This window comes from Catharus ustulatus, chromosome 1, assembly GCF_009819885.2.
Source record: "Catharus ustulatus isolate bCatUst1 chromosome 1, bCatUst1.pri.v2, whole genome shotgun sequence".
NCBI classification, from domain to species: domain Eukaryota; kingdom Metazoa; phylum Chordata; class Aves; order Passeriformes; family Turdidae; genus Catharus; species Catharus ustulatus.
In genome coordinates this window covers 30,448,851-30,461,568 of record NC_046221.1, presented here as the reverse complement: position 1 = coordinate 30,461,568, position 12,718 = coordinate 30,448,851, and the positions used below count along the sequence as shown (strand labels likewise).

Here is a 12,718-nt window from a genome sequence, read left to right as displayed (position 1 = left end):
ACCGGCGGGCTCGCCGGCCGCGGCGCGTGCCCTAGCCCTGCCGGCGGGCTCGCCGGCCGCGGCGCGCCGCCTTCCCTAGCCCCGCCGGCGGGCTCGCCGGCCGCGACGCGTCGCCTTCCCTAGCCCCGCCGGCGGGCTCGCCGGCCCCCCTCTCCCGTCAGCACCGCCCCGCTGCCGCGTTCCCTAGCCCCGCCGGCGGGCTCGCCGGCCGCGGCGCGTGCCCTAGCCCCGCCGGCGGGCTCGCCGGCCGCGGCGCGCCGCGTTCCCTAGCCCCGCCGGCGGGCTCGCCGGCCGCGGCGCGCCGCCTTCCCTAGCCCCGCCGGCGGGCTCGCCGGCCGCGGCGCGTTCCCTAGCCCCGCCGGCGGGCTCGCCGGCCGCGGCGCGCCGCCTTCCCTAGCCCCGCCGGCGGGCTCGCCGGCCGCGGCGCGTTCCCTAGCCCCGCCGGCGGGCTCGCCGGCCGCGGCGCGCCGCCTTCCCTAGCCCCGCCGGCGGGCTCGCCGGCCGCGGCGCGTTCCCTAGCCCCGCCGGCGGGCTCGCCGGCCGCGGCGCGCCGCCTTCCCTAGCCCCGCCGGCGGGCTCGCCGGCCGCGGCGCGTTCCCTAGCCCCGCCGGCGGGCTCGCCGGCCGCGGTGCGCCGCGTTCCCTAGCCCCGCCGGCGGGCTCGCCGGCCGCGGCGCGCCGCCTTCCCTAGCCCCGCCGGCGGGCTCGCCGGCCGCGGCGCGTTCCCTAGCCCCGCCGGCGGGCTCGCCGGCCGCGGCGCGCCGCCTTCCCTAGCCCCGCCGGCGGGCTCGCCGGCCGCGGCGCGTTCCCTAGCCCCGCCGGCGGGCTCGCCGGCCGCGGCGCGCCGCCTTCCCTAGCCCCGCCGGCGGGCTCGCCGGCCGCGGCGCGTTCCCTAGCCCCGCCGGCGGGCTCGCCGGCCGCGGCGCGCCGCCTTCCCTAGCCCCGCCGGCGGGCTCGCCGGCCGCGGCGCGTTCCCTAGCCCCGCCGGCGGGCTCGCCGGCCGCGGCGCGCCGCCTTCCCTAGCCCCGCCGGCGGGCTCGCCGGCCGCGGCACGCCGCCTTCCCTAGCCCCGCCGGCGGGCTCGCCGGCCGCGGCGCGTCGCCTTCCCTAGCCCCGCCGGCGGGCTCGCCGGCCCCCCTCTCCCGTCAGCACCGCCCCGCTGCCGCGTGCCCTAGCCCCGCCGGCGGGCTCGCTGGCCGCGGCGCGCCGCCTTCCCTAGCCCCGCCGGCGGGCTCGCCGGCCGCGGCGCGTTCCCTAGCCCCGCCGGCGGGCTCGCCGGCCGCGGCGCGCCGCCTTCCCTAGCCCCGCCGGCGGGCTCGCCGGCCGCGGCGCGTTCCCTAGCCCCGCCGGCGGGCTCGCCGGCCGCGGCGCGCCGCGTTCCCTAGCCCCGCCGGTGGGTTCGCCGGCCGCGGCGCGTTCCCTAGCCCCGCCGGCGGGCTCGCCGGCCGCGGCGCGCCGACTTCCCTAGCCCCGCCGGCGGGCTCGCCGGCCGCGGCGCGCCGCGTTCCCTAGCCCCGCCGCCGGGTTCGCCGGCCGCGGCGCGTTCCCTAGCCCCGCCGGCGGGCTCGCCGGCCGCGGCGCGCCGCCTTCCCTAGCCCCGCCGGCGGGCTCGCCGGCCGCGGCGCGCCGACTTCCCTAGCCCCGCCCGCGGGCTCGCCGGCCGCGGCGCGCCGTGTTCCCTAGCCCTGCCGCCGGGTTCGCCGGCCGCGGCGCGTTCCCTAGCCCTGCCGGCGGGCTCGCCGGCCGCGGCGCGCCGCCTTCCCTAGCCCCGCCGGCGGGCTCGCCGGCCGCCCCCTCCCGTCTGCACCACCGCCGCGTTTCCTCGTCCTGGCCGGCACTGCAGGCCCCCGCACCGCCAGGCTCCCCCACGCTGCTGGCCCCAATTCTGCTGGGCTTCCCCCGCTGCCAGGCAGCCCCACCCGCTGGCCTTCCTGCTTCTGCCATGCTCCCCTGCACTGCTAGCCCCAGTTCTCCCGGGCTCCCCCGCCATGCTGGCTCAGGCTCTGCCGCCCTCCCTGCCCCGCCCTGCTGGCTCAGGCTCAGCCGCCCGCCCCCCACACTGCTGGCCCCGCCTCTGCCAGGCTTTCCCACCTCAGCCGGGGCCGACCGGGCTCCAGCTTGGCTTGGGGCTGCCGCGATCTCTCACTTCCGTGTTGGTAGCTTTTAGAATTTTGTTAATAGATTAGCCGCCCCGGAATATTAGCCGCACTTCCGGGTTTCCACCAAAATTTTGGTCAAATTGGTGCGGCTTGTATTCGTGAAATTACTGTAGTTTATATATATTTAAATATGTAATGTTACCGCATTTTTTTCCTTAAAACCAGTACAGTCTTTTTCAGCTATTGCTTTTAATAAAAAGCTTGTGTAGTTTAAAGTAAAAATGAGGACCTTCATGGTGGTCAAGCAGGCCGATCCCTTTCCTTATCTAATGTCCCTTTGCTGTGGCAACATGCAATATATCTGTTTCAGTAAGTGCAGTAGTCTTATTGTGGTGGTCTCTATGAAAATACGTATTTTAAGATTGTTAAAGTTTAGATTTAGTTCTTGCTACATTGCATGAGTTCAGGAAGCGGAAGCTGTGCATGCTCTTTGCTTGTTATGCAAGCAGTATAATGAATCCTTCATAGCAAATTAGGACACGGCATAACAGAGCTATCTTACATAATTAATTATCTTTAATGGGGTTTTGAGTTGGCACTGTTAGTCCTCCAAGACAGCAGTTTCAAAGCTGTGCCTTATCTATTTTGTGCCCTTCAAAAGACTTAAAATCTCAGATGGTTACAGCATGAATTATTTTGGTAGTGGACAGTTGAACCATGTAAATTAATATTAGGCAGATGATTTATGCACAGTTCATTCCACACTGAAAGTGTAAAATAAAGGGGAGAATATATTTTTGTCCTCTGGAGTATCATCCTGATGTGCTCTTGTATGACATCATTTTGTCTTACGTCTGTTAGTTTTACAGAAGAAATCTTATTAGCTATCTTCTGCTGTGTTGTGCTGCACCTATGAGAAACCTTCAAGGACAGGTCACCTTAGAGAATGGTATGCTCAGTTAGGCCTTTCCTGCAAGCTGGATAATTGACTGTATCACAGTGTCTGCTTTTCTTAAGAGTTCAGAACCCACTACATGGTGCTATATTGTAGACTCGTGGAATCATAGAATGACCTGAGTTGGAAAGGACCTTAAAGACCCTCTAGTTCCAAGCCCATGGCCATCAGCAGGGGCACCTTTCAGTAGGCTGGGCTGCTCAGAGCCCCATCCAACTTGGCCTTGAACACTTCCAGGAATGGGGCATCCTCAACTTCTCTGGGAACCTGTTCCAGTGCCTCACCACCCTCACAGTAAAGAATTTCTTCCTAATATCTAATCTGAATCTAATCTACTCTCAGTTTGTAGCCATTCCCACTTGCCCTATCACTATGTGCTCTTTTAAGTGAGGTGCTCCTGCTTATTACTTTTTGTGTCACGTATAGAGACTGAGGGGAAAGTCCTACATGTTGAGTTGCAAATTCCAGCTCTCTAAATGCCACCTTTCATGCTGTAAAGTTCCTCTGGAGATGTCCCAGAAGCTGAATGCATGGGCTAGGAGGGTGCTGGGTACCAAGGGCTCTGGCCTCACGCTGCTCCCCACTGCTGTTACCCAATTTACTGTGCTGGATGCGCATTTTATCTCTGGATGAATTCAGTAGTGATGAAGAACTTGTGAGTGTACACATTTCATTTTGTTACTACAATTTCACATTTTATGTCCTCTGCAGTTGATATTTATTAAGGATGAAAACTTTTGATTTTCTTTAGGAATTCAATAAATTTCAGCTTGCTAAACTTGACTCAGGTGGAAGTAAGAAAAACATGCATCCCTACCTGCGTTTGTTTTACCTTAGGTATTTATATGCATGCATATCATTCAAGACAGCACAAAGAAACATTCCACTGATGTAAATAGACTAATGAGTTATTTTTCTTTTGAGACTTTTTTCTTAAAACATTTCTTTTTAGTTTCCTAACTTCCTCAATTCTCTTTTATAACTTTTATAAAAAGCAAATTTAATGCTTTTCTTTAGCTAAGCAGGTACAAACTTGCAGAGTATGCAGACAAGGTGGCACACGCCTATTTTTAATAGTCTTGAAGTAAGAAAACATTGTCTTACAATAGGGGTGACTCATCTAGAAATATAGTTAAGATCAAGCTAATACAAAACATCCTAAAAAAATTCCATTAGGATTACTGCCCTCAAGGTAGATAACTTTGAACTCTAGTTCCAACATGTAAACTTTAAATGGTGCTTCTCAGAAGACGTTTGTAACTTACAGTTTGACTCTCTGTCCTCCTCCTCCTCCTTCTTGTTTTTCTTTTCTCAAGGGCCTTACTGTATAAATTACTTTTTCACAAGAACATGCATTTGCAGGTTGGATAATTTGCCCTCACATTTGGCTAAAGAAGTATCTGTTGATGTAGATAAAATGATGATTTTTTTCAAGTGCTGAGAAAAATATTGTAATGCCTTCAAACTGTTTATAACTGTTGGGAGCTACATATTATGACTTGTGTTCTGTGAAGAAACCATGTGACTTTTTATAAAAATAGAAATTGAGGTAAGCCTTGTTTAGCAAAGGACAGAGATCTTTTGTGAGATAGGCTACATTTTCATGGTCATGCTCTTGAAGCAATGGCTGTTCTCTGCTCTGAGCTAAAGAAATAAACTGGCAGGTGGGGAATACTCCTTGGAATAGCTACTGTTAGGTGAAAACAACCCGCTTTTCTTGCCTTCTACCAAAAAATGTTGTTTTCTTTCCTGTGTACTTGTACTAATATTGGTAGGGTCAGTGTTAAGTTTGATTTTTAGTTTTTGTAGCTACAGAACATGGGGAATGGGTAAACAGCAAAAAAAAATTGTTAGATATTTTTGGTTACCTATGTTATTCAAATTACAATTTCAACTCATTCTGTTGAGTGTGAATGAACGCTTGGCAGTATTAATTTAATTTATCTTATGTTTACAGTAGTAGCATCTCATAACAAAGATGTTTCTAAAGATGCCAGAGGAAACCATACTGAATTTCTAGACCAGTCAAACCATCGCTATGTAGAAAGTGCAAATGGAATTCCAATAAATTAATTCACTGCTTGGAATTCACTGCAAGCTTCAAAAGCATTTTGATGATTAGGATGTGCTTCCAAAATAATTGGAATTGTAATAGCAGACTTAGAATGGTGTGGTATACTTGTTTCCGAAACCAAGTGTGTGTACACACATATATGTGCAATTAAGAGAAAAAAATTATGTCTGTAGGCTAAAACCTATTTGCCATTCAGATGCTTTTTTTTTCTTATGGTATTAATTCTCTAGGATATGATATTTATTATCTTTATTCAAGCAAAGTATTATTTTAATTGCTGCTTGTTTGTGGCATGCTCTTCAAGGTGAACTTCTAAGTCTTCCATTACAGTACACTTAATACATCATCTAACTATGGTAGTTTCATAAACATGAACGCATTTTAATTTATAATTGGATACGATCCTAGGATAAAGGCTGTGGCAGGTGTTGCTGAATAATAATGTGATCTAAAGCTTTCAGGATATCAAAGGAGGGTGTGGAAAAATTGAAAATTATGTTTTCTGATGTGGAAAAAAATAGATTCAATGGAATAAATTCTGAAATCTTGTATCAAATTTATCTTTAATGAAGAAAACTCCTGATGGGGAAATTACTGTTTAAATTTGATAGTGTAAAGTTTTAACTATTTTTTATTTCATAGAAAAAAAATTCTCTGAGTGTATATTAAAAGTGTTGAAAGGGATCAAATGTGATGCATGTGAATAGGGAATACTACTCCATTTTCAGGTACAGCTGGAATGAAACTGGGAGTAAATGGGTGATGTGTGTTGGGCAGAGGAAATTTCCAGGGAAATAATGAGTTTAAATAAGTAGAGGAAGAGGAGGCCAAAGTAAGGTAGCAAGTCTGATATGTAATGTGATAGTGAGAAAACAATTTAAAAAAGCAAAAAGGAAATTATGGCAAAAAATTATGGCAAAATTATGGCAGTGAACTGTGGTTCATTGTGGGAGGACAGGGGGAAACACAAAAACCCAACCAAGGGAAGTTCCAACTCAATAAAAGGAGTAACTTGTTTCACCCTTGACAGACAGCTAAGCAGTGAACAGGTTACCTGGAGAGATTGTATACCAGAGCAGTAAGGGGCTGAGTTGCCAGGCCTGACTTCATGGGTGATCCTGCTTTGAGAAAGAGTTTGAGCAAGACATCTGCTGGGGTCCCTTCCAGCCTCAATTTCCATCAGTCCAATGGAAAACAAAATGTTTTTAGCTGAGTATTAAAATTCTTTATGACATGGCTGTGTCGTGGCTTTCCAGAATGACTATTTTGTTCACCCAAACAGAATTCTGAAAACCAGGAATGAAATTCTGCACAGAGTCAGTTTTACTAGCAAGCAGCAAAACTCAGGGAATCCCTGGAGTTATGAGACAGCACTCCACTGTGCTCACTGGGAGCATATGCTCAGCATGACTATGCTGGGTGACAGAGCTCCATCACCTTAGCAGTTTTGGGAAAGAAGGCTTCACTCAATCTTCCTTCCCACAATGCAGCAAAGGTGCAGTCTAAATTTACATGGATCTTTTTTGACCGCTTTAAATAGTTTGGATTTAAATGGAAGTTGAGTTTTGAACCTCAACTAGAACAGCATTGTTGCTTATGAAGATTTTATAAATGATGATTTCCCAGACTTCCTTTACTCTTTTCCTTGATCATTTAACAGAATGGAGCATATTTTCAATGTGTGTATCATCATTACTTTAATGTCTCCTACGTTATTAAACTACTTTCCCCTTACAACATTATGTTTCTTATGGATAAAAAATACAGTTTTCCACACTTCATTGGTTTTTCTCTCTTCTTTATTAAACTCAGACTGCAAATTTTAGTTGCTTTTTGGTATTTGCTTCTCCTTTCTCATTTATATTACAGGAAATTAGAGATCTAAGAGGGCTGGAGAGAGTAGTGAGATGGGTTTTTATAGCTGCAGCTTTTGAGCAGTCTTTTGTGAGAATACTTCTGACGCTGTTGATTACAGACTTCTTTTTAAAAAGAACTGTTTGAGCCTAAGTTATGGTGCCTTTTTGGATTCCACAGCCTTCTTCCACATGTGAATTTTTGTAATAGCTCCAATCTGACCTTCTTCATTAAATTACTTAGTTCAATAGAGTCTGAGTTCTTGAAATCTGATATGCTAGTCTGGTTTATTATGTATATCTATCTTGTATCTGCACTTTGTGTACAGTACTAAATTCAAGTGGCTCTTGCTCTGATTTCAATCTACCCATTAGTTTCTTTCTGCTGATAAGAAATTAATTCAATATGGTTTTCCATTTTTCTGACTGTAAAGTTATTCTCTATTAAGTAGAAGCCAACTGTGATGCATGTTCAGTATACTTATTTACTCAGTGAGTCTATGGGAAGATAATTTCTCCCACAGTTGTGGTATCCTCTGATTTTCAGTTCTGTGAGAAGTGGCCATGCATTTTTTTAATTCTCATTTCCATCTGGTTGTGATGGTTTATGAGCAGATGTTTATTGTTCTCTCCCTTTCTTCCTCCCTCCCCATTCTTGCAAACTTAATACAAAGTCATTGCCACCACTATTTTTGTTGCCATGTTATAAATATTGGACATAATAAATAGCCATTATTCAAAAAATCATTCTAATTATATTTTGGAATTCTCGGTGGTTAATTCACTTTTCCTGCTCACAGAAAATTGCTTAAAAATCACAAGTCACTTTCTAATAATGTTAACTCTACAGCAGCTTTAAAATTAATTTTCAGGTATTTATGTTTGTTTTTATAAAGAAGTCTGTGGGTTAACAATAGAAAGTGAGATATTTCTGCACTATTGAAGTTATGCATCTGATTGAATATATTGTGTGGTATGTAATTATAGAAATAATTTTCCACATGCAACACATGTATTGTTTATATCCAGACTTGTTTGAAGACCAGTTAGCCCATGTTTTTATAATTTTTCTTGTCTTTCACTCCTAATTTATTTTGTGGTGGTGTTTGGTATATTTCTGTCTCTGGAATTTCATTGAAGTCTGCTTTAAAAATAATGAGACTTTATGTGTGTGAAATTTCTAGTTGCTTATGGAATGGCTACCTCCAAAACATTGGAAATCGTGTGTTTTGTTCTGTGTGTTAATTCAGCATCTAAAGGATAAAGTCCTGAATTAGACTTGAGAGTTTCAGACTTGAATTTTGATTTGTTGGCTTAAAGAAAGGAAAATGTTCACTGAATCTAAAACCTGAAGTCAATAACAAAAGAAATTACATACTAGTTTTCTGAAATACTGACTTTGTGGAACAGATCAAGCAGTAACTTGAAACTGTTGTTCTGGATAGCAACAAAATATTGAATTTTGCCCCACCAGTAAAACATCTAGGAAGTTGCCCAGGCCCAGACCTTTGGCACAACTTTGCAACTTCTTTGCTATTGAGTTGAATAGTTACATCTGCTGTCTCCTTACACAGTATCATAAATAAAGCTCTTTGGCAATTTTTTAATATATATTGTTGAGAATAGGATTTATGTTATCTCCAGTTTTTGTTTTGTTTTTGTTTTTTTTTTCTTTTTTCCCCTTTATTTACTCAATATTACTGACACTGTATTTAGTTATCTGTTGAAGTGATAAGAGGGATAAAATTTTCAAAAAGTTTTTTTGATCGTCATTTAGTGTCAATGTGGACTTGAACATATATCTTTTTAGAGATTTAAATGGGCTTTAGAGACAGGTCTTATATAATGATTTCATGTTGTACAAAATCATATAAAATGTAATTTGAATTTTGAGATGTATATTATATAAAGTACATAGTTCCATTATCTGTACCTTGTAGCCTTTAAATTTACAGCTGTTGAAAATGTTCTGTCAAGAAACAACAATATGTGGATTGAAGGTAATGTTTAGCAGATTGGTAATTTGGATTAATTTATTTTTGCATGAAATACTAAGATTTTTTCATTGATCACAGACAACCTATCACAACAAGTTTGTGTCATCACCAATGTGAAGGAAACTCTTGCACAAGTAGGTTTTCTCCTTCTTGAATCTCTGAAAAGCCAAATAAAAGTAAGTACAACTCTATCTCTCTCAACTGTCTGATTAATTTAATGTTTCTGGTTGCCACTGCTCCTAAGAAGTCTAAATAATGTGAAAACAGAAACTGAGACTTCCTGTGTTGCTGTAGTATTTATTACAAGGGATTAACACCAGGTGTGGAAGTTACCAAGAAGAAAGCATCTTCAGCCCTGTTGTGCTTTAGAGGGGGATGTTACAGATCCACTTAAAATGTCTATATTAGATTAGAGGAGAAATTGAAGCCAGGCAACAGAGAGGCAATTTTCTTTAGATTATATGAATTCGGTAAGCCCAAATTGTTACAAATATGCTACAGAGGAAATGCTTTTTTTACTTTGAAGTCTGACTTGGAGTTTGAACCAATTAAAGAGTACATTGTTTTCCTGAAGAGCTGTGAATGCAAAATCAAATTAATCAGCATTTTGTAGAGCAATAGGGGTACATTTCCCTCAGTGAATGCTCATAAGAGCCTTTGCCTTAGGATATTGATGGAGTGTTCTACTGGCATTTAACTATCTTTTCTTTTTTCATTGTTCTTTCTAATAGAGCTATCATATTTCCATTTTCCCAAAGGTGATTGAATTTGGTAATTGCTTAAATTTAGACTGGCATTGGGGTGATTCTTAATTATATCTTATGTGATGATATCACATGTTCCTGTTCCCCAGAGAAACAGACAGGGAATAACTGTTCAAAAATACAGGTATTCTGATTTGCATAATGTTACTTCTGCAATGGTTTTATTAATGTCTATCAATCTTATGCATGGTGTGTTAATTAGAAGGATATGTTTCTCTACCAATCTGTATTGCTTTTTTATATCTGGAAATGTCATTTGACATTGCACTTACAGTTTTTGTTCTGAAAGAATTGTATTTAGCATGGAATCATGCTTTATATCTATTAAAAGTCTACATCTAAAAGTAAAAAAAACCGCGAGTTGAATAAGATCTTTTCTTGTCTGAATAGCTCTGCTATGATGGGGCAGAAGTATGTTTCCCTTTCACTGACACCAGATGCATTGCTATTTCTCTTTTTTATCTCTGTGTAAAATGTTCTGCTATTAGTAGGAGGTTATCACTTATCCATATACTTTTAAACGATAAAATCTCTGAGGTAATTCTTAAGCTTACCAATATACAGAATTTCTAACCTTAGAAAGAATTTATGTGCAAGCCTATTTGTTCTCAAATGAAGCATGGTACCTTGTGTGAGAGAGAGTTGATTTTGTGCAAAATAATTGTTTCAAGCAATGTAGATTTACCATGCTAAAAGCTGGGCCTCTTCAAAGGGATGATTGGAAGGTGATTGATCTAAGTGGTAGACTAATTGGTAATCATTCAGTAGAGTGCATATTATCTGGGAGCAGTATTTTAACATTTTAGATACTTTTGACATTCCAGTTCTCAGTGGCAGCCATATTCATTTGTGGGATATTTGTTAACTTCTACATATGCCCTTAAATAAAAATTAATAATAAATTTTCTTGGAAGGATTTCTGAGAGAGGCTCTAATAACATGATGATATCAATAACAAAGGGCAAAAAGGCCAAAAATTGAGCTAATATGATAAAGGAAATGAAAATATTTCTAAAATTTTGAAAGGCTACAACTGTTGCTTATGAAGTACTTTGACTACTTTTATCAGTGTTACATTAAACAGTATGACTAATGAATGGATGTTTTGTTAAAGACATACTATGAAAGACATAACTGGAGTTTTTCCTTGAATTTTTTGTTTAACCCTTTCTTTTGAAGCCAAAAAACCTAAATGGGAGCTGAAGGTGTTTTCTTCTGTGACTGGAAATCTTGTACTCTAGTGTACATGAGTATGTGAAATGAAATCAACTAGATAAAGTTATGTGTCACTTTTGTGACTGGATAATTATCCACAAGTAGGATACAAAAATATTTGGTTGTTTTCAAATAGAAGAAGAACTAGCATTTCACTAGTAGAAATTCACCAATTTCTTAATGATTTGTTGTCCATCTACTGCATTGATGTTAATTGTGATTTTAAATTCTGGTATAATTTAAATAAATTTGCAGGTTCCAAATGTCCTGGAGCTAGTTTTTGATTTTATGGAAGTGGATGTTGAATAAACTTGAAAATTCAGTACAGGGCATCTGATAACTAAAAAAACTTTAAAAAATATCAGTTACAAGGACCAGAAGTAATAAGCAAATCCATATACTCCTTTTTATTTAAACACTGAAACATTATGTGAGAATCACTTTTTACCAAGGTAGTATTTTTAGGTAATTTTTGCTCTCTAATGTAGTTGATAACATTGATTAATATTAATTTTTAATTTTAAAAAGTACTATTGCATAGGATATTAAAGGACAAATAGAATTGATTTTAGTTAATTGATGATTTATTGAAGCTTCGACTTAGGCAGTTTTGCTTACTTTTCTAACAGAAAATTTAGATTTCCTTTTTTACTGGATAATATGGTCATCAAAAAATCCTATTGTGTTACACAATAAAATTGTTGAAGGTAAATCAAAATTCTGATACACTAAAGGAATTTTTAAATGTTCAGTGATGCTTGAGCATCACATATTGTAATACCTCAAAGGAAAAATAAAAGTAGGCCTGTCTTGGATCATGTTCCAAATACCTTCTGAAAAAACACTGGCTTGCAGTAGGCTCATGTTCACTGAAGTATGTGAAAGGTTGTAAAGGTACCAGGGATTTCTGATTTTGCATCTCCAGAGATACAAGTCAGGTGAGCCCTGGAATATTGCATTTTCCAAGTATTCTTAAGTAATTCATACCTCTGTGACTTTTTTTAAAATCTTAAAATATTAAATGTCAGCTATTTGTGGCTATGCTATCAAATTTTGCACCCAAAATATTTCTAAAATCTTTAAAGCATAACTACCTACTTCTTTGTTACAAACCACCTTCCCTTGCAAACAAATTAGCTCCTGATTATTGCAAAAAATAACAAATGCAGCTCTACATAACACTACAAAACCTTTTTAAATGTTGTATTTCGTACTTTTGTTCGATTGTAGACTAAGTGGCATTTTAAGGGAGCACAGCAGTGTATTACTTCTGTTGCTTGCTATGATACTTAATATGTGTTTTGGGAAGAAATAAAGCTCAGGGTTGCTGTGAAACAGTGGGATTTGTTGATTTGATGGAAGTAACACAAACATTTTTTTCCTCCCGAGTTTCAAGATTTTTTTATTTGCTTCAAAGTGTTATCTTCTCTTAGGGAATAGATTCACCATCTGCTACCTGGTTTACTGTTTTACTTAAGGCAATCCCAAAGCTGATAATGTAATAGAATCTACTTTTTATTTTGACTGGGATAATATAGTTACTTTGCTTGTGTTAAAGGTTGCAAAATAAGTATCATTGTGCCTAAGAAAGTATTTTAAAATATTCATTGAGGAAATTATTTCAATGAGAAACTCTGGATGAGTCTTGTACTCTCGTTCTGGGCAGAATTCTGGAATACCAGTGCACCTGGTCTTTCATGTGTACTTATTTTTAACTTCAAGAAGACAAAATGTATCTGAGTAATTAATCTGAGTATTGTAG

At 42.8% G+C, this 12,718-nt stretch overlaps 1 protein-coding gene across 4 annotated transcripts in view; it reads left to right on the top strand.

Annotated features, from left to right (window-relative positions):
* CRPPA (CDP-L-ribitol pyrophosphorylase A) overlaps positions 1 to 12,718 on the top strand; it is a 166,705-nt gene that overhangs the window by 52,444 nt on the left and 101,543 nt on the right. For all 4 annotated transcript variants that reach the window (XM_033059009.2, XM_033059001.2, XM_033058993.1 and 1 more), the window contains exon 6: positions 9,056 to 9,153. In XM_033059009.2, the coding sequence (XP_032914900.1) occupies positions 9,056 to 9,153 (98 nt within the window). The remainder of the gene's footprint in view (positions 1 to 9,055; positions 9,154 to 12,718) is intronic.